At 35.7% G+C, this 23023-nt stretch overlaps 1 protein-coding gene across 1 annotated transcript; it reads left to right on the forward strand.

The window, feature by feature from the left end:
• The first annotated feature begins 706 nt into the window (after window positions 1-706).
• On the forward strand, window positions 707-6765 carry LOC113500445 (delta(7)-sterol 5(6)-desaturase erg32-like). The gene is made up of 7 exons (XM_026881245.1): window positions 707-802; window positions 1132-1358; window positions 3479-3672; window positions 4807-5055; window positions 5244-5427; window positions 5618-5790; window positions 6227-6765. The coding sequence occupies exons 2-7, from the start codon at window positions 1133-1135 to the stop codon at window positions 6407-6409; spliced, it is 1209 nt and encodes a 402-aa protein (XP_026737046.1). The 5' UTR covers window positions 707-802; window position 1132; the 3' UTR covers window positions 6410-6765.
• The last annotated feature ends 16258 nt before the right edge of the window (window positions 6766-23023 follow it).

Below are 23023 nucleotides of genomic sequence, written 5' to 3' on the forward strand. Positions count from 1 at the left end.
CTGCATATAAATCCATCATGGAACCGCTAGGCCACCTCTACCAGATATCATTTAATATTCTTCTTTTTCGAATGAGAAATCATCAAATGACGCCATCCACTTTGGGCTGAGCGGAAGGAAGTGTCAGCCTTCCACTAACTAAAACTGGGGCCACGGTACCTGACTGTACCATTTAGGAAGTTACTAGGTACCCAACAGTTTGTCTACCTTTTAGTTCTTAGGTACAGACAAACCTTACGGTACGTTAAACCTTAGATAAGATTGAACTTGTTTCTATTTGCGGTGACCACGCTGCCCTTATTGCGGAGGTACGGGTTGACTTGGTCATGCATTTGTTATTTTGTTTTCATCCACGACGAATCAAGTTTGCGAGTAAATACGATTGTTGCGAATTTCTTTAAAAGCTTTACTGCTTTAGCTTATTGGGGAACATTCATTGAAGTCAAAGGCTTGTCCTCAGAGCAAAGTCCGAGATTTTTTAACTGTGATTCTCTAGACGTACACTAATTTATTTATGTTTATTTCGAGTAATAATATAGGTATGTTATCGTGATATTCGTACTATTTCCTTACATACTCGCATTAATACTTATATCAGTGCTAACGATAACTTTCAAATTCTCACCGTAGTATGTAGGAGTATAATCAGTAGCTAACTTGTTATCAGATAAATATTTTTTTAATTCTATTCGAGTCTTTATCTTATTAAATTATTAGCATAAATTGTTTTCGCATTCATTTGGTAGTGATAGTTATTGCAAAAAGACGTGTTTCATGTCGTGCTGAAATCATTACTAAACAGGTGAGCTTTTTAATTTGTTTCAAGTTTGTTATGTGTGTTCATAAATTCTTTGTGATCGCTATTTCTCTCGTAAGAACTGTGTTTCAAGCCAACTTTGCCTTATGCTTAAATCAGTAAGTGAGAATTAAATGACTTCCTGCTTATATAGTCCAAAATTAATTGCTACCATAATACAAATTTCAATACTGAATATGTTTTGAATAAAGAAAAGTAATACTATAACAAAATAATCTTGTTTCACTAAAATAATAATATCAGATAATGGATGCAATACATTTGGCAATAGTAAGTAACAAAAGTTGTGTAATAATAAACCATATAAATTAAAGAATGACGGGAACTAAAGCAAAGCAAAGGACTGTCAAGGACACCAACGGCAAACCGAAGACCAAAGACGAACCAAAGAAGACCAAATACTGGGAACCTTTGACGGAGGGTGTCAAGTGGATTGAAAAGTATGGCGAGAATCTGGAGAACTTCTTTGAAAGGCTACCCGAGTTCATCAGCACATTCATAGCCACTTTCGCCATATTCACATTTGGAGCTACATTAAGAGGTATGTACCCAAAAGTACCAAAGTACCACTAAGCATGAATAAAAAACCACCTGAAACGCTATAATCACGCATCCTAGTGAAAATTTGTGCAACATTAAGGAATAATAAACATATTGATTTTAATGTTATACAACATTATAAAGTAGGATTGTTTAATATTGCGCATAAACCTGTTCACACAATGGAACTACAAAGTTTAGAAGAAAGCCTTAAAATTTTCTCCTTAAACGTCCATTGTAGTTTTCTACTCATTTTGATAGTCAAAAGCATCAGAGTTATGATGATCCTAATTATCCACATTGTCCAATGTCCTCCATTTCAAAACACAGCTCTCAATAACATTTGGAACATTTTCAACCGCAGATTGCGGATTTCCCTATTAATAATGGACCCAGCAATTTGTTATGCGACGCAAATCACTCCCTGCATATTATCGGGCAATTTCCTCTACAATTAATTCTGAATGATACCTAAAACGTCAACGGTAACGATAGCGTTAACAGATTAGCTGTAATTTAGCTACCTAGCCTAAATCCTATCTAATTGTATTTATGAGATTAAGATAAAAATAAGTCAATGATACATTTGAAATATTACCCAAATGAGATTTCTAATCATAACCATCTGCGAACGATAACATTTAAATCTTGGTGATAACAGAAATCCTAGAAGGAAGGTTAATAAGTAAGAGCTGTTGGCCGATTCAGCCTAGTTTACAGCTTGCGGCCAAATATTTGGTAAAATTAGTAAGAGATATGGGCACACCAATTAATTCATGTTTTTTTTCGACCTGTATTAAATTCAGGCATTTGTTAAGGAGGCCAGGTCCCTACAACTTATATTAAAACATGAAAACACTTATTTCATCTCAATATTAGCTTTTGTTACTACCCAAAATTATTCCTTTAAAAATACTATAACTCAGTGTGTTTGACTCACCGTCAAACTCCATATCAACAGTAATTATTAATATGTATTCACTGTTTTAATTAGTACAATTGAAATATCCGGGAAGAAATATAATGTGAAGTTGCTTTGTCGATTATCCTCCTGACAACAATGTAATAAAGTATTAACAATGTTGTCAACAAAGAATCCGAGTTAATCGATCAAAGTGATAAGATATCCGTGACATTGGCACTCAGCTTGACGATATTAATTAAAACGATGATGATGACGTAAAATAAGTACTGTAGTGGACACACGTTCACATGTTTCATTATAAACCTTCTAATGGAAGGTAATATTTAAGAGTCTTGGTGTGAATTTTGCAAGTTCCACCCTGGGAGATACTTAAACAGAACAAGTGTCAAATTCAAATATGAATGTTAGTAATCTTTTTAGCCAGTTATTGCATGAATTAATCGAATTCATGCAATAACTGGCTTTTTAGGCATGAGTAAGGAAAAGCGTTATGTTTTGATTTCATTCACCCGAATGCTCGCTTCCCCATTGACCGTATGATTGAAGTATTCAATAGAAGATTCCATTGAATTTATAAATTGGCTTCTCGATCATCGTACTAATAATTTCGATTCGTTCAATTTTTTTACATTTGATTTTTCAACAAGTAGGTTGAATAGCTATTATGAACTATGAACTTTTTTAGGTACACATATAAGAGGAAAAAGATATTAAAAAAAATATGACTTAACAGAAAATATATCACGAATTACCCATGCCACATGAATGTGGAAGATTAAATTTAGTTTATTTTTTTTCTTGCATCTTTATCAGCCAAAATACGATAACGGTTGCCAAACTATCACATTTTGAATCATTCTTTGTTGTGAATAAATAAACAAATCTTTTTCCCTTATCCGCAAGTTCATCTATTGGCATAACAAGGTAATTTGTTGACATTTATATCATTAAAATTGATCTTGATAAATGCACTGTTGACGAAAAACTAGTTGGAATAACATTTGTTATTGATAGATATGTAAGTAAATAACACAATATTATCATAGTTCTTTTTTAAACAAAGAATAAAGTAGTAAACAAAGAAATACGAGATAAAAATCTAATTTTATTCCCAAATGAATCCAACATTCAGAAATCATCATTCATAATTATGTACCTATGCTACACGGATTTAGAATATGTTTTCATAATTGCAGGCGAATGGGTGGTGATCCTTGTAACAGCTCTGAAGCAGCTGAGCGGCCACACACAAAACAGCACCAATGGCACCACAGAGCTGTTGGAGTTGTTCACCTCCAGAAACCTTAAGATGGAGAACTTCACGCCCATCTTCATTGGAGCCCACGTGGTCTCTATGAGCATGTACTTCTTGATCGGAGGCTTCTTGCACGTAAGTATCCTACTAAATTATATCAACATTTCTTATATCAAAATTTCTTATATCAACATTTCTTAGAATAGCTACAGCCAATTTAACAAGACTAAAAATCTCATAAGCCACTATTTTCTCTATTGGCAGAAAACTTCCCAGACCAATCCAATATGCGCTCGTGTCGACATTATGAAAAAGTTTTGCGAGAATCTAGTTTCCACCGAATTTATTTACAAATCACTACATTAACATTTCTCACACGTTTGCTTTGAAATCTTGGGACTTTATAATATAGCATCAAATCGAGATTCAGAAATTGGTTTTGTCTCGAGAATTTTCGAGGAAGACCAACTATTTTGGTCCGACGTCTCGGAATCAAAATTTGTTTTGTTATATTATAGGATTTGGCTAAAACCATTTTCGTGTAGTACGTCACAATACATTAATGTTGAAACGTACCTACACATTAAACTGGCTTTTTATAGAACATTTATTATTTAAAGTGTAATAAATTTTCAGCAGTCACGTTAAACAGTAAAATCAGTACGAAGATTTTTATTGATACCATAACTGTTACTTAAGATACAACAGTGATAAAACTAGCCAGACAAAGAGATTTAATCAGCAGTAATTCATAAATTCAGATTAGAGTTATCATTTCACATTACTCGGTTTATCACGTTTGCTATATTAATTGTTGTTTTAAGTGTCTGTTTAAGACTTCTCTTTTCAAGCGGTTTAAACCAATAACATTTTGAATCTCCGGTTTCGTTCGCAATTATTAATAGCTACTCATTTATATTTACGTCACCGAGATAAGTTACAATTCGCTCGTTATCTGTTATAATCGCGGACTTTGTCGAACAATTCTGCCGACCTGACTTACATCACATACGAGCACTCAGAGTTATCCGAGTTGGGAACAACAGCTGCTGATATGACGACGAGATTTGAAGCATTTGTTCCTTAACTTTTGTTTGATCGTACTCCACAATGATGCCGATAAAATTTAATCGGTCTGTATTATGAGTTTAATTATTATAATTTGACGTTGATGATATAATGGCATAGGTGGTATTATTTTGAGAAAGTGAGAAAATTTCAACATACAACAAATGCTATATTCTGATAATATTTTTATTTCCATTTCAGTGGTACTTCTACCTGAATAGAAGACATGTAGCAAAGGAGTGGAAGATCCAGCCTGAGAAGTGGTTGTCCCCTGAGCTCGAACGCCACGAGATCATGGTCGGCACCTTCTCTCTGCTCGTGACTGGCAGCTTCTCTGCTTTCTTAGCCTGCTATATTTACAATGGCAACCCATCCACCATCTACTACCAGTTCGATGAGTACGGCTGGCTGTGGTTCTTCTTGCAGTTCCCTGTTATCTTCTTGTACCAGGTATATTAACCCTACACATAATAACTTACTATTAAGATATATTTTGTCATTGAGTATCTGATAATGCTTATTGTTTAAGAAACAGAGTTTACTTTAAAATAAGATTTATATAAAAACGAAGTCAAAATTTTAAAACAAAGCACATGAAGTGTGATATTGATTACTAATAACCAATCAATATGTTCCAGGACTACACGACCTACATCCTCCACCGTCTGTACCACACCCCATGGCTGTACAAGCACTTCCACAAGCTCCACCACAAGTACAAGCAGCCGACCGCTTTCTCCGTGACCGCCATCCACCCAGTCGAGATCATGCACGTCCAGCTCACCATGTGTCTGCCACTCTTCACCATCCCTGTTCACTGGGGTAAGTACAAAATAGCTATAGCATTTAAAATTGACGAAAACGAAAATGAGCTTTGAAAATCTTAGTAGAATAAATTAATCTTTACTTACACTAACAATTTGATAACAGAACAACAGTACTACCTTAAATGCTCAAGAGCCAAAAAAAGTCCATGTTTGTAAGATCGTTATCATATTTATTATTATTTCAGCATCTTTCTACATAATTGCCATCTACGTGTACTACCACGGCATCATCGACCACTCCGGCATCAACTTCAAGGCTCAGTGGTGGCAGCCGTGGCAGCCTGACGCAGAGTTCCACGACCAACACCACGAGTTCTTCCATTGCAACTTTGGATTCAATATGTCGCTTTGGGACAGAGTGAGTACTTACTCATTATTTCATTTCTCTTCAACAATTTAGAACTACGTTGATATAGAATCAATAAGTTATTTGTCTAAATCTAATGAAATATGTTGGAAGAAAAAATGGGGAGGCCTTTGCCCGGCAGTGCGATCTAAAACAGGCTTGACAGATTTTCAAAAAATATTGAGCCCTTATTTATATTATATCACATTAGTAAAAGCAAGTAATATAAAAAAGCACTGAAGTTTGGCAGTGGGGGATTAAAACATCACTTACTAGTAGAAATCATACTGGTTAGTGACGCCTCACGAGGATACAAATCACTGTATCCCCTTTATTTTTTTCCGAGATAAATGATGCATTTTGTCAAGTACCTTATTCTCCAAAATATGATATTTATTAAATCAGTAAAGGTGTTGTTTGATGTTCGCTAATGTTTTACTTGTTACAGCTACACGGTACAATGAGGAAGACATATCGCGCGTACACAGAAGAGACCTTCCACGGTGAGGCACCAGCACTCGACACCGCCGAAGGCAAGGCTATTTTAGCTCAAAACCCAGACTTAATCGAGAGCAAAGTTTTAAACGAAGAAATTCCCGAAATTCTAAATAGCATCAAAAAGACATCGTAATCAGTAAATAGATAATTTAAATATATAGCTTTAGGACATAACTTTTTGGATAATAATCATAGGCAATTTGAATACTATAAGTAATTAGATTGAACATTTTTGATCAAATATGTATAAAGATTATGTGATATCAGACACCACTAAAACCATTGTTCGTCATTCAACTCCATCTGTTTCAAGCAAAACTAAGAGCAAAAAGTACTGATACAATCATTGCTCCAAAACAGAACTCATTTATGATAAAATACTAAAAATAGATACAATCAATTGTGATAATAAAATGTTATTATAGATATTGGTGATAATAGATACCTAGTTATATTTATTACAACATAATAAACGTTTTTTGTGGGAAATTTGACTATTTTATTTCTTATTGTTTATTTTGCATCAAACATTGAAAATAAAACAAACAGAACTGCTGATTCTTTTGCATCTTTAGCTCAATTCAACTCGGAAACCACCCCAAGAAAGTATTCCCGAATATACCGATATAAAAGTCTCGAAATTCATCAAGGCATTCACTTCCATAAAATAAAACGTCAAAACGTAATTCCGTTAGCATTACAAATATTGAATCATCAGCTTACTCTGTTGTTCGCGTTTCAAAATCTTGACTGCCAATAATTTGACGTAATAAAAACATAATAGGATATTACGACATCTTCAATTCTGCTCTCAGATTGAAAGAATGCCGGGACATAATTCGATCGGTTGCCTTCCAAGGGCAATCGAGTGCTTTGTCTTAGAGCTTTGGAGTACCAACTTGTATTCTGGCAGCGTACGGTGTTTTTTGATCTTCACTTCCAGTATCGTTTAGGGCATTTTTTGTCACGTTGTTTACTTTTATTTATTTTATTACTATCCTAAATGCGAATTGTTTCTTCTGGCATTTTTGCACACCTTCCTTTTTCTGTTGGACTCTTATGACAAATTCTCGAGAACAGTTTAACATTGGAAACATTTCGTAACTAGTTCCTGTTTTTGGAACATCCATTCGTATCAAATAGTGTAAAAAATCAATTATTTATTTATCTAATTAGTCTATGTACGATCCAGTCTGTAGTACATGACGAATAACATAGTTTTTCGAAATGTCTACATTCGCACGTAAGTCGTTGGGACCTAAACAAGGCTTAGAAGTTGCTTTAGTGCCTACATTAACCTTTTTACAGATCAGCATTGAAATGATCCGAGAAAACATTCAAGGCCGGTCTTTACGAGTCTATCTGAGAATGTTAGCATCGTAAAGGGACTCGTAACTCAGTATAAAAGAATGCGTCTATCGTAGTTATTATGCCTTGCGGAGTCTAAACCAACTTACGGTCAGGTTGAACAGGTCGGGCCTATAAACTCTTCATCCTAATACTTGCCCACTGCCATTGTTTATTCAGTCTCTTTTGAGAACAAAAACACAGCAATTTATTTTGACGTACAACCTTTATCCTCTTACGTTAGTATGTTATTACGTATCTTGATATTCGCTGATACAGCATGTTTATAAATTGCTTATTACAAATAATTTACTTATTACAGAGCTTTTTGTTGATTGCGATCCTGTTAGAGATTTGTTGGTAGTGTAACTTGCACAGTATACAACAGTTATAGTTATGAATAGATAATATTATCACACCAATGCTTCTTTTTACAATTTTATTTGAAATCTATATTAGGTGAATTAAGGTAATAAAATATTTTGGTATAAAAATAATATGAAAACGACTCCCGTATAAGTCGCGGGTTTCTCAAACTTTAAAGTCACATTCACAAAGGCACACAAATGCTTGTTCTACACAGGGATCGAACCCGCGACACGTCGCGCTCATCAGGCGATTGGCCTTGTCACCTCAACTCGTGAAGCTTGAGGTCTGATTTAATTGTGATACAGGTTCCTGGCATATCTTTGCACTCTTTAAGTATTATGATTGTTTTCCATGATGAGATAAAAATACACCCTGTGTATAATATACCGATACGAGAAAATTGTTTTGATACACTCAAGATCTTAAGCATAATTGATATTTTGATCTTGAAGATAATGGAGATTGGGGAGAAGTGGAAATAATTACAAATATTTATTTGTTTATTGAAATTTAGATGGTGATGTTTCCTTGACGTATTATTATTTATCTTCCTAATGTGAAGATTTCAGAAAATTTTGTCATATTTTAAATCATTTCTTCGAATGGAATCACAGGGCATCGAGTTTTTAAACGCCAACTTTCTACCATTCTTATCTTTAACTATTTACACCCCAGTTTTGGGGTAACGACCACCTAATTTAAATTTCTTAAGCACAGGAAACTCCCCTGCATCCTTATCGAGCGACCATCATAATAATTCACCGTTCAAAACAGAATTTCGCCTTTTCACGCTCACCATTTATCACTCTTGTGAGAAGGAAAAAATTGCTATAGCCTTAAGGGGCAAGTGAAAATAATGTGAGAGCCGGGACCAACTTCATTTGATTTATACTGTCCAAAATATCACGTTAATTAAGCTTCGATGTAGCAGACTAGTCTCGGACAATAGGCGAGATGGAAAGAGGCCATTCGTAGGTTTCTTTGTTCTTGAATTTTTAGGGAAGCTGGAAACTTTTTAGGTGTTGAATGTTCGATTGTGGGGTTTAGGTCAGTGAATGTAACTATCCCTAAATCAGAAGTAGAACAATCATAAAAAGCAAGCTACGTAAACATACAACATAATAGCAAATAAATGAGTAAGTAAACGACGACGTAAATAAATCATCAAATCAACGCAATATTCGAGGAACTCCTCACAATGGCTGAATAATCACTTTTTGCCTTCAAACATTACTCCGGATTTTATTCAACATCAAAGGCACAGTTATTCTCCTATTATATATAATTGAATTTAATTGGACACTCTACCCTTCCAAGAGTAAGGCTTCATTATAATTTGGAAAGAAAAAGTCTTGATTTTTTTTTTCAAGTTTTACTCTCTGTAATTGCTTTCGATTTGATTGTTGGTCCTGTTTGACCTTTCGTTTTGAAATATGAAATTAAATTTTATTTCAAGGACAAACGTTTCAAATTCCTGTGGCCGCGCCAGTCATTGTTTGGAATGTAAATTTCGTACTTAGGTGTAACAAATACGCCACAGACTGTTTTACATTATTTTTACTTTGTCGTTTTGTAGACTTATCATAATTCCGTTCGGAATTTGATTTAGTATTCCATACACCTATCCTTGCGAGTCATGTAAAACTTTGTAGGCACTATGATAAAATCGTCTGCATCGAATAATGTTACATATAGGTGAAATGTTCAAAAGCTTTAGTTGGATACCATCACACTTTGTTTGATAGCTAAGTATGTTCTTGATTTGACCAGCACGAAGAGGAGAGCTCTAAAGTTTATCATAAATCGATTCCATCAAAATTCACTTCTTCAAACGATTTCTTTGCACATAAGGATGACAAAACTTCTGTTTTGCAGCTGAAAGCAACGTCGCTATAGTGCTTGAATTTTAAAATAAAATGAAGCTTTGAACTTCAACTTTAAGTTGGCACTTACGACAATATCAAGCTATGCGGGAGCTATAGCCATTTCGCTCTTTGGTAATGTGTTAAGTTGTAAGAGAACAGCGGAAATTGTAAAACTATTAAATTGTGTTACTCAAGATCTTACCTGCCTAGTTAAAGTGTTTTTTATACCCCGTGTCCGATCTCCCTGCTGGGCAAACCCTTTTCCTTCCAGACCTCTCTACCCTTTGGAATTAGATCATCACACCACTTTCGCCTTTGCTGCGGATGACCTTGGCGTCAATGTTTTTTCGCTGGGGTCAATAGGTGATGATCTTTGCCCATCAGTCAGGCTACGACTTGATCAGCTCACTCCCACTTTAGCTTGGCTGTTTTTTCTCCGACATCTGTTACTTGCGTTAAGGTGTGCAGTGTTATGGTCATCAGTAAAGTATGAGACGTAGCAATTTCGATATGGAAAAATATTTTTTAACTTACAGGAAGAAAATAAAACTTCTTTATTAAACAGATAGTAAAACGCATCGTTATAGTCAAACTTAGTTTTAAATTCGTTTGTGATACGCTAAGCACACAGTACACATTCTATAAATAATAATCGAATAGTTATTCAAAATCTATCCTTAACACATCTTGTAACTAGGGCCACAGTAGTAAAAAGAGGTACAGAATAGGGCGGAGTCAAACGGTATGAAAAGCCTCGTGCATAATGCATTGCGACTGCAACGACCTTTGACTTGCGGATTATACGCCGGTCTTCCCAAATTCCGAACACCTCCATTTTGAAATCATAGCTTTGTTAAGCCTTTTAGTAAATGTTTCATGCCTTGGTTGTGCCATAAGCTTCTTGATAATATTGTTTATACACTTCTGCATTTCATTTGCTTTGCTTTTTATCTTTTCTCAGCTGAATTAAGTGGCTGTATACAAGCTGATAACGTATCATCAAATAATTTCATCGTGTATTAACTTGATTTATTCAGAAATGTATTGCTAAGGCATATACAATAAGCTTGTTAATTTGATCTTACTATGTTAAGGCCTACATGACAATTTCCTAGAACGTTTTCAAAAACTTTTGTCGTTACATCACCAAATCGCTTACAGATCGAACATTGCCAAAATTGCTAGCATTCTTCTTGCAATAGAAATAACACTTCGATACATTCGAGTACATAACAATACAGAATCATAACCCTTCCCGGAACTTTGGAAGAAGTTGGAACTTTTTGCCGACATGTTGGAAACACGATTGGAACAACCAAGAAATTGGAGGCTTGCTTACGTAAGTCCGGTGCCAATACAAGTCGCCCCTTCTAACAGTTTTTATTTAACTTTTATCGGTTTTACTTCGGCCTCATACGTTTTAGTTTGATCAATGTTAGTTGTTGGGGAATCATGTCAGCTCGCTCACTTGACATTTTCTGTTTGTATTTTTTTCTTGCTTTATACCTATGACACCTTTCGTGCCTATATTAACCCTACTGCGTTCACCCGAATGCTAAAATGAAACAATTTTTTTTTATTCTAAATCTTCATAAATTCACTAGCGGGTACAAATCAACAGAGAATAAATTTCAGCAGATAAATCTGAGAGTCCCAAAAACTCTTTTTTGGCTTTATAACAATACAGAAATCCGTAAGTAAGACAATTTAAAGTTAGATAGTACTATGAAAGCAAACATCGCACGTGTGAGTCGGACGCATCGCCCGCACGACAAACTTTTCCCGTACGACATCGTCCAGTGAACGACCGCCGATGTTTTATTGTCTTTTTACGGCAACTAGAAAACTCGAGCTCAGTTCTGTGTCATATTCTTGGAGGAAACTTCATAATTTTTTTTTTTTTTAGTTTATAGTTGCTACGTGCTTCTGCTTTCGGTACGATACATACGCTTTTGGATGCTAGCTACAATATCAAGGACGTTTCCTTTTCAATGTATTGTAATGATACTCACGAGTGGAAATTCTATGCATTACGATTTTTAGTATACAACAACAGACCACACGAGCATATACACGATTTTCATATTAAAACAAAACAATTTCAACCCGAGAACATGTTAACTTACAAAACATTCGTTGTAATATACCTTGTAATAACGCCTACATATCAAAACCCGCAGTAATTTCCTAATATAAATTATTTGAAGTACGAAACAAACATTTCGTAATGAACTTCAAATAAACCATACGAAACAATTGTTGTGTTAAGCCTCTTAAGGAGTTATTGTTGGAAACTCGAGGAAACGACTCCGTGACCTGATTTTAAACTCATTTAATTTCTATCTCTTTTATTTCTTTTACGACGAAAGATTTATTTAGGATGGAAACGTTTAAATAAATGCTGAAATATAATCCTTTTTTAGAATTTGCCCTGGTTAATTGTTTGGCCTGGAATAAGGAAATAATAAAGACTTTTGTTTTAATTGATAAATAATCACTAAGACCATACCATAGGTCTACTCTACGACTGATTCTTAATAGCGATTAACTGCTATGTCTCGCAAATAGACCGCCAGCTGAGAGAATACCGACGGCTATACTGGGTAGCCGAAGCGGCCTCGTGGATATTCAATCAGAGCGCAATAGATTTGATGCCATGGTAATTAGATGGCAAGTGTCTACGACAAGCGTCATACCATAGTATGTAACCCCTTCGACGAAAAGAGAAACCGACTGAGATCTTAAATTACTTAATCACATAATAAATTTAGATTTGTAACCAACATTTTGGGTATAATGGTATATTTTATTGATCACAAACCTAACCCGAGCAGTACACCAATCTGGCCACTTGCCTCGTATCAACACAAAGTAGCCATAATGGCACGGCATCGTTGCCTGCCAAAGGTCGCTAAATAACCGCCTCCTATTTCACTGTATAATGGGACTACATTAATGAAGTCTAGCAGACAATGCGCACTAACGAGCGATAACCGTAGACATTACACGACAAACTGCCGAGCCGCGCCAAATTACAACGAATTTTGTTATAATTTGTATTAATTCCCAATAATTTCTTTTGGCGTGACTGTTAAAGGAGTGGGGCAAGGATGTTATACTTTTGAATTGTCTGGTTGGTGCATGGCATTACATTCAAGTGGCCAATAATGGACCTATTAAAAGAAGAGATTTTTCGGTATATACGATCAACCAAGAATGGTGAAGTCCCAATGGACTCCTAATGTTTAAAGATATTCCCTATTTAGCTGCTAACCATAGAAAACAAAGATTTTGTACGGAGAGTCCTACTACTGCAGAAAACTGAATGGATGTTTATGCATTTCCATAGAAAATCGTTGTGTTCTATGGACATAATCTGAATAGCGCTGAAGAACTGTGAGTAGTCCTTAAGTCAGACACGTTTATTCGTCTCGAGGACCCTTTAAACAAAAGACTCAAGACGAAGCAGGTTTGCATCGAGACAGAAGATTTTTCGCCAATACGATGTTTACAAAGCAATCTCACTGGATTTGCCGGGATTTTCATACAAATACCTTTCCATTGTAACCTTTGATATCAAACGGTTCTGCGATATATTTATAAAACTGTTTTACGTGTTACGATGTTATTTGGAAGATGAATAACCTGTTATTTTTTTTTCGGTTAGACTGTTTAAGAATCCACTGTTGGGAAAAGTCTTCAATTTGAACTTTTCAATTTTTGCTCAATTTCTGGCATCTCTGTTAAGATTATCACACCACCCCCTTTGGGGACAACTTCGCTTGCGAGTTGCGGTTGACGTCACCACGCCAAACCCACTGTGTGCGTTATGTAGCGGGTTCGATCCCCGCGTATAACAAGCATTTGTGTAATCCACGAATCCTTGTTCTGATTCTCGGTGTCTTTTTGCATGTGAGTTGTATGTTTGTAAACCCGCCGCTAGACAAGGATTAAATTCCTTAGTTAGTCGTTTTTTGACAAAAAAGCAAAAAGATGGCGTTTTTCCAGCGTCCAGTTAGTCTACATGGTCTACATCATCATCATTAAAATATTGACTGATTGTCTTGTCTTCCGAAGGACTGTCTTATTATTGTTTATTTATAGCGTGCACATAATTATCTCCAGGTAGGTATGGAGTTCATGTCAAAATGGTTTCTGATTGGTCAGAACCGTAATCTAAAATGGGTTAGTTCTTAGGTAGACTTGTAATCTAAAAGAGCCAATTGTTTTGTGCTAACCGGATCTATGCAGGTGTTAAATTACGTAGTAGCAATTAATTAATCTAATCAATAACCAGACAAATAGCTAACAGATGAAGACGAAATTAATTATGAAATTCTTGTGAAATACCGCCCACGTATCGGTTTATTTTCGTTTTTTCTTTGAATGACCTGTTGGTCTAATTAGTTTGATTCTCGCCTTGGACAAATGTTTGTGAGATGTGCGTGATCATTTGTTCAAAGCTTAAAGTCTGTCACGATAAATAGGCTAATCTCTGACAGACACGGGTCTTAAATTTGACTCAAGACCGATTTTCTAAATTGGTTTTAATTTGGCCGTATTTGTACGATGCGTCGCGAGCCTGAATCGCACTCGTCCAAACTCTTTCTCATTTTTGTTTAGGCTCTTTTAGACGAGTTCAAACATGAGTTTTAATATTTTAAACATGTATTGTTTATATGTCATGTGCCTATTGCATTGCTTCGTATATCGGTAGGCAATCAAATATTAGACAATATTTTAAGCACACAGGCTTAGTGCGTTAAGGAATGTTCTGAAAACTAGATCTGCTGTGGTAGTGTACGTTTGTAAAGTTTTCACTATGAATTAATAGACTCAGAATTTCCAAGAATCTCCATCAAGCGGATTCCAGCGACCAAATTCTCTACAAACTGTGATTGTTCAAACAAAAATAACTTATTGAAAGCGAGAGAAACACTTTTTCATTGGCAATTCGATTTATCCCGCCGAATATGCTTCACATTATCCATAGTTGTTCTAACTCTTAACACGTCTACATAAGGTTTATTTTTGGTTGTTTCGATATTGTACGGTGTTAAAATTAGGGTGATCTTCGGTAAATATGTTAAGTCGTTTGATCTAGACTGTGACGGGGGTCGGCCGTTGGGCCCGATAAACCTTATAAAGGGACTGCCAAGTTTGATATAATACCTTTGTTGCTATTACTTTTTATTTGTTTTGATATTTGTACTTGCATGGATTTGTATGGGTTGATCCCTTGGATTGTGTGTTTATCGCACGCTTTAGCACTTTATTTTGCGTGTTCTTGTGTTGGCTTGGGACTACATAAATAACAATACATTTTTACTGGTAGCTTTTTTTCTTTTAAGTATTTGTCGGACTCTGGTTCTTTGATGGCAAATTATAGTAACAACAATACTCTAGTTTTTTTTTTTCAAAATACTCAATTCATATTTCTTCAAATTTCACATAAACTAATTATAATTGACATGAGACAAGAAGCGTCGTTTGAAATTGGATTACAATGGATTATAAAGCCAGGAGCTATTTAATAATGTTTTGACAACCTATTTTAAGATACAGGAGCTGCCATTTATCTGGCGAATGATCATTGCCTGTACTGTGGACAACTAAAGCACATTTTTGCCAGTGTGGAAGTGGGATGGTGCATTACATTGAGTATATCGACATCTCACTTCTAAAACATCAACCATTCTGCTTAGTTTGCTTAGGAAGTCATGGTAAGTCCGTACGACTGAAGGATAAAAGCCATTTAATACAACTACCTTATTCCAGTTGTTCGTTTTCAGTTATGGGGCAAATTAATGATTTTTTGTTTAACGAATTAAGCAAAATAAACACGAAGGGATATTAATTTTATATTATGTTTCGGAAAACGCTTTTAATGGTTTTCTCGAGGAGTTGAGTGTCTTTCGCAGTTAATACCTGAGAGGTATGAAGTATAAATGTGAAATTTTAATTTTAATTACGCTGAGTACTGTGGTCTTTTGTAGTTACTTAAATTTTTACGTGAATTTATTTTTCTTCTATTAGATAGGTACTTACTATATTCAGCCAATTTTTTTTAATGGATTCTGAGCTTTTTTTGATACTTCTATACTCATACTCTCCTTTAATGGTAAGGCAAATACTTAACAACAGTGTATCATATTTACAGTAACCATCGTGAGGATGATTGGTTATTAAATGATGGAATTTACTAAATCGTAATATCGTATGTAACAATTCGACTCTCGAACCCACCGGACTCAAGTTATGTCCGAAACTAGTCGGGCAATCCTCATAAACACGTGAGTAAACCGTTGCATCATATAATAATAGTGTACATTCCCAACAAATACTGTAACATAAACTAATTCGATATAAATCACCATATTCCCGATATAATGATATCAAATGGGAGCAGTAACGTCGGTCTTAACATTTCATTTGGTTGGGTCGATCACGCGTGAGAGCAAAATTTTGTGTTAGTTCAACCGTTTTAATTTAATAGGGATCGTGTGTTAAACGCATGTGCGATTATTTTTTTGAATGTTTTTCGCATACCGGAATCGCTTTTCGTGTGGTTATTGGTGCGTGCCGGGTTTTGGGGTCCGTGATGCCGTATGGTATTAAATAGTTCTGAAAAATGATGTCAAAGACATGTGTTGATTTGATTTTTTTCTAGAAGAAAGCTTGACTTGTAGTATTGATTGATTGATTAATTGAATAATGAGCTTTTTGCGTATTTCTATAAAAAATAATGTATTTTTTTAATACTTATTTTTTTTATTGTTTCTTTAGAAATTTCCCCGATAATAACATGTCCAAACCACAATGACTACGTATTTATATCGTAAAGCCGATACCTATTGTGTAGCATTGATATTATACAGAACCACTTCAACAAACATTTTCAGTTGGAGGTTAGAAACGAAAAGCAAGTGGACTTTGAAGGGTTATTTATTTCCTTTTTAAACAATGACCCTCGTTTACACGTGTAGCGTAAAAACGAGAAATGTTTATATTGTGTTTATTTGTTTATGATATGATTTTCTATGTTTATTTACAATATTTTCGGTATAGGCAATATAAATGAGTGTAAACAATTACTGTAAGAGATAAGGGGTTTTAGTTGTGAATAAGTAGATTTGATAAGAATGATTAAACTTGCTTCTTAACGAAAGTTGCAATTTACATTTCGTAAGTATTTATTATTGTAGCGTATTAGCAAAAAAAAACACGACATAGATATTCCAGGTTCATTAATGACGTGATAGCACGAGATTTAGGACAGGAGTTCGTGGATCGCATAAATACTTGTTCTATGTGGGGATCGAACCCGTGATACGTCGCGCTCATTGAGTTTATCGCGGCCGTCATCACCACGATACACAAAAACATGTAATCCGTACACGGGTGTGGTCGATTTATGTTGAGTCAATACCTAAGAGTTTGAGAACACCTGGGCCCCAAAACCTACTACACGGATAGTGCCATCATCATCTCAGCCCATAGCAGTCCACTGCTGGACGTAGGCCTCTCCATAATTTTTCCAGCGCGACCGGTTCGTTGCCACCTGCATCCAATGGAACCCAGCGGTTTTCACCAAATCCAATTGCCATTCATATATCGGCCATTGTAAGTAGCAGAATTGGGGTCCAGTTTCCTCAAGGGAGCGGGTGTCCTCCACCTTACAGAAGAAAATGGAAGGAAGAATATAGTATGACTTCTGAAGAAGAGCGTATGACGCGTACACCAGTTATCGCACTTCAAGTGAACATTTTCATATTTAGCTCTCACACGACTGTATTGAGTCGCGCTGCAATATACTATGAATATTAAACGAGATGCCAAGTCTTACGTGTTTTATACTCCCGTGTTATGGATGGTTTGGTGTATACGAAGTGTCAGGATGAAAACGACGTTATTTTTTACATTTGGAAATAAAAATGTGTATGACGTGTGTATAGTATGACGTTAGTAAAGTACTAAAAGAATATAATTTTCATTTCTCAACTATAATAAAGATAATTATGAATCATTTTAAAGATACCTATTTAATTGAAACTTTGACTGAAACCTGTAAGAAATACGTACCTACATATTTTGCACCTAATTTATTCGTAAATTTTGTAACAAAATGTCCGGTTTGAGTAACAAAGTAACCCCAGTTTATAAGGTAAACACCGCGATATATGCCGGTTTAAAATTCAACGATAAAATATACAATGTTTACTTTGAATGTTTTCGCTCAATCTATACTAATATATTATTATAAAGCTGAAGAGTTCGTTTGTTTGTTTGAACGCGCTAATCTCAAGGACTACTGGTTCAAACTGAAAAATTCTTTTTGTCTTGAATAGACCATTCATCGAGGAAGGCTTTACTAATAACAGCTAGTCTAATAAGAGCGAAGATACAAAGGAAAATGTGAAAAAACAGGGCAGGTAGAAATCATAACTTATATGTTCTTGTTATTATAAAAGCAAGCGGACAATTCGTTAATTTACGAAGAGAAGGCACGTCATCGTTGATTAGGGTAGGTATCTAGGTATTGCGTATTTCAATATAATATTCTGTGGGTACCTGCGCAGTTTGTAAGTTATATTGCCTTTAAATTTTACAGTAAACACGAAATTCTCCTATTCAATTTATTCATAAAATATCGTTAAGAATTTTAAACATTTGAAAAAATCCATCTGTTATTTTAATAAAACACTACTAAGCAGTAAACATAGTCGAAAATATACGTAATAGTTTTAAGTGACTATTCAGCGAATATACGCGACCGAGGTTATTCGCTAATAAAACCCTTTCCCGAGATAATTACCGCCATTGTTTCAATATTACCCAGTTAGCGGCCATACAACAGTTACGGACGAACGTAAACAACATTAACATTAAATTAAAAGGCGTTTAATGCGATTATTCGGGGGTAATCAGGGCGAGTGGTCCGAGAAGGTTGAGATAAACCGGATAACCGGGAGTAGCGGGAGTAGCGGGAGTACCGGGCGACCGGGTATTGCGCCGAGTGGGAACGTGTCTGCGACAAACTGATACCGTACGAGGCCCGCGCTCCACTCATAACGGGTTGCAAATTAAATTGGCAACACTAATTGTTAACAATGTACTATATGGTTTAATTGTGTGTGTGATGTAGTACCTAGACCTGTAATTTATGCGTGCTGTTCATATTTCATTTTCGCCTTTTTAGGGTTCATCTATACTAATCTATACTTACTAATATATAAAGCTGAAGAGTTTGTTTGTTTGTTTGTTTGTTTGTTTGAACGCGCTAATCTCGGGAACCACTGGTTCGATTTGAAAAATTATTTTTGTGTTGAATAGACCATTTATCGAGGAAGGCTATAGGCTATATAACATCACGCTGCGACTAATAGGAGCGAAGATACAATGGAAAATGGGGAAAATTCTAACCACGTGGACGAAGTCGCGGGCAACAGCTAGTTGTGATATATTTTTTGTTTTAAAAAAGCAAGTTCCGTAGATATAATTAAGGATTTGAATTCTTGGGTAGCGGCGGGTTTTACAAACATTAAAGATACATGCAAAACGCATGCCCCGATTTTGTTATTTACAATAGCCGATGAATTGATGGCAATTGGATTAAATTTGAAATTATTCCTATTATATATATTATAGGATATATATTTACAATAGCCGATGAATAAATGTAACTTGGATTAAATTGGCACTATTCGTATTATTCTATGCATGTTTTCAACACAATAATTCTATACTGGGTGGAACACTCACGATCAATTTGATGGATTTTCAATTGTATGTAGTATTTTTTTTTGTAGAGTAGGAATAATTTCAAATTTAATCCAATTGCCACACGGTTATCTGATCCCAAGCTAAGTAGAGCTTGTGTTACGGTAACTAGACAACTGACAAACTTACTTATATATTTCTAAATACATACACGTTATAGATAAATTACACCCAGACACCGGAACAAATGATCATGCTCATCACACAAGAAATGTCCTGGGCGGGAATCGAACCCACCACCTTCGGTATAGTAGTCAGGGTCGCTAACCACTAGACCAACAGGTCCGTCAAAAAATAGCAGAATTGGGGCCCTGTCATTAGTACATCACACAAATCCTTGCAGTACGTGGGAATCGAAACCCCGACACATCGCGCAAAGTGGTTTTGGCGAGGTGTTTTCAACCACTAAGCTATCCGTGCAATCTTTGATCCTGCCTATTATTTTTCTAAGGGCGCCATAATGTTTAAGCTGGCTCGCATCGCGACCACGTGGCAACAGTCCATTGTTGTAAAGTACGATAAAAATAAGGAAGCACCGAGTACCGTTAGCTGTTGTACTTGGACGGGAGCCAGCTGAATAAATTTATCGTGCACTTATGTATAAGTTTTTTCAAAAGTTAAGTACTCGCGTAAAGATTCAAGAACGTTTTTATCAACTTTTGGCTCCCCGATGATAATCCCCGCTTTAAATGCATCTGATCAAGTTTAGTGTCCAACTGCCTATTCTTTAGATTACAAGTTTCAAAAGTTGTGAATATAACAACGAATGATTTGAACTAGTGATTTGATAACATATTTTTTATGGTAAATAGCGCTTCAGGAGCAAGTTGTTTATTTTGTAAACTGTTGCAGCGAGTGGACTGTATTTGTTGGGTGGTCCGTTGGTCCAATGGGTTTGGACCGGGCACTGGCGGGATACAAAGAAGCAAGGGTTCAACGCAGTAAAAGATATTGTGCAGTACTTACATAGTTCTTTATTGTCCCCAGTATTTCTAGGCTTCCTAGTCTTCCTAGTCTTCCAAGGTTCCTTTCCGGATGCTCACTGGATGTGGAATGCCTAACCGCCGGGAGGGCCCTCTATTTATAGTGACTGCCGACCAATCACGGGGGCGCGTATTTGGCGCCAGCCAATCATGGCGTGCCGCGTTCCCGCGCTGGCCGGCAAGAAACCCTTCCAGAGGCTTATCCCGGCAGTTAGGCGTCCCTTACAAATGTTCTAGACGTTTTTACCCTATTTAACCCTATCCTTATACCTTTATTTACATACAATAATGTCTTAAAATAAAGATAATTGCAAAAACCCGCACCTTAATCATGACAACAACATGGTGCTGCCCCCTGTGACAGAATCAGTAACTAAAAAGTGAATTTTATGTAGGTACTTTTAAAACTAATCTACGTGCGTCGCCACCTACCGAGAGTTAGTTACAACAAATTCTAAATAATTGCGGGTACTTATGAAACAACTCCTATCAATAATTGTTTCTAAATAAAACCTATTTCTAGGTTTTTCAGGGTTAAATAGTATATGGACAACACTTAGGTAACTAAATCTTAGTTCTTAACCATAGTCTAAGTCCCTAGCACACATCATATGTATAGTCCTAAACATTTGCAAACAAACCTTAACATAACATAAACAATGTTTCAATATATACCTACGTAGTTACGCATAGCGAACCCTTACCGCGTACCCTGTTGGTACACTAAGTAATGTCACGCCACTGGTATTGTACACCAATGGATACATTACTAATATGCAATTTGTATAAAATTAATGACCACTGAAACAGTTAGACTGATCACTTGCAGTGAATCAGGCCCACCGTGTGACCATACATGGACACACACCAATAAAGGTTTAAGCATTATAAAAACAAATGTAACATAGTTTAAGTTGCTCATTGTAATTGTAAATCTTGTACTTGTAACACGTGTATTCTTTTAAATAAATATTTTTTTATAAAAGTATCGCTCCGTTCATATTTGACTGGCGCAGCCGGGTCGGATTAGTAAAGTCGCGAAAAGTGAACGTTAATAGACACGCAAATCGGTCGTAACGCCTCCTAGACGCATTGACACTAATTCCGTAAAGAACCTAACAAATAAATTCGTCAACGAACGTAACTTGTATCACAAGAAGCAACTACATTAGCCGGCATGGGATCGAGCAAATTGTGAGTAGACCCTTTACCCGCATCCCTCATCCTTGTCTATTCCCATCCACGTTTAATTGGACAAAAATCGCCACTTTTACGTAAACTTTGTGTATTTTCGCTTAGCAATCAGTGAATTACATAGTCTTAGTTTTAGGATATCGTAATTAGACTAAAATCGCTCATTACGATTAAATTTGATGTATTTTCATTCGACAATTAATGAATTACATTTGTTTTAGTTATTAAGTGCGTAAACAGACAAGAATCGCTTTTTACGTTATTCATTTATTTGATTAAATTTTATAAACTTTCAATATGAATCAGATCCAGTTGATTCCGAAAGAAATACAGAGTATTATTCCAAGGTTTGACGGAGACGATAAGTTGCTAAACTTATTCATCTCCAAGTGTGAATATGTAATTAGAAGTTTTCGTGGGGAAAGTAATCCAGCACAGCAGGTTTACCTATATCACTGTATAACGAGTAGATTAGTAGGTAAGGCAGCCGTTTTAGTAAGCGAGCGCGAGAATGTAAGTACTTGGGAAGAATTAAAAGAGTTGTTCGTTCAACACTTTGGTGACCCTAGGTCCGAAGCATGTATTAGCATAGAATTAGAAAATATGAAAATAAAACAAGGCGAGTCCTATATAGATTTTTGTCACAGGATACAAAATGTTAGGAGCTCACTAATCTCAAAAATTAATTTGTTAACAGATGAAGGTCTCAAAGCAGCAAAATACATCATAGTGAACAATACGTCGCTTAGTGTATTTATGTATAATCTACCGGAGGATTTGATAAAGTTTGTAAGGCTAAATAAATGTACAACGTTAGAATCCGCGTTAAGTGTTGTCACAGAAGAAGTTAACTTTCAAACGCGATATAATGCAAAGAACAAAAATAAGAACGTTAACCATAACCAGCCGACAACATCTAAACCAAACTTTATAACGCCAACGCAACAAAAGTTCGGTTATTCGCAAAATAATACGCAGTTAAAGCCTCAACAACCGTTTAAACCCAATTTTATACCAACACCTAATAATCAGAAATTAGGAAACCAGCAACCTCATCAAGGTTTTAAACCAAATTTTAACCATAATAAACCTTTCATAAATCAACCACAACAGTTCCCGCGGACTTTAAATAATTATAAACAATCAGGTTTCTTTAAAAGTAATCCCAACCAACAGTTCCGTTTCGGTATAAATAACCAAACACCGAAG

This window comes from Trichoplusia ni, chromosome 14 (assembly GCF_003590095.1).
Source record: "Trichoplusia ni isolate ovarian cell line Hi5 chromosome 14, tn1, whole genome shotgun sequence".
Taxonomy (NCBI): Eukaryota; Metazoa; Arthropoda; class Insecta; order Lepidoptera; family Noctuidae; genus Trichoplusia; species Trichoplusia ni.

Coding starts and splice junctions, on each gene's coding strand:
- LOC113500445 (XM_026881245.1), top strand. CDS start 1,133: ATGACGGGAACTAAAGCAAAGCAAAGGACTGTCAAGGACACCAACGGC. Junction 1,359..3,478: donor ATTTGGAGCTACATTAAGAG/GTATGTACCCAA, acceptor TCATAATTGCAG/GCGAATGGGTGGTGATCCTT. Junction 5,056..5,243: donor CTGTTATCTTCTTGTACCAG/GTATATTAACCC, acceptor AATATGTTCCAG/GACTACACGACCTACATCCT.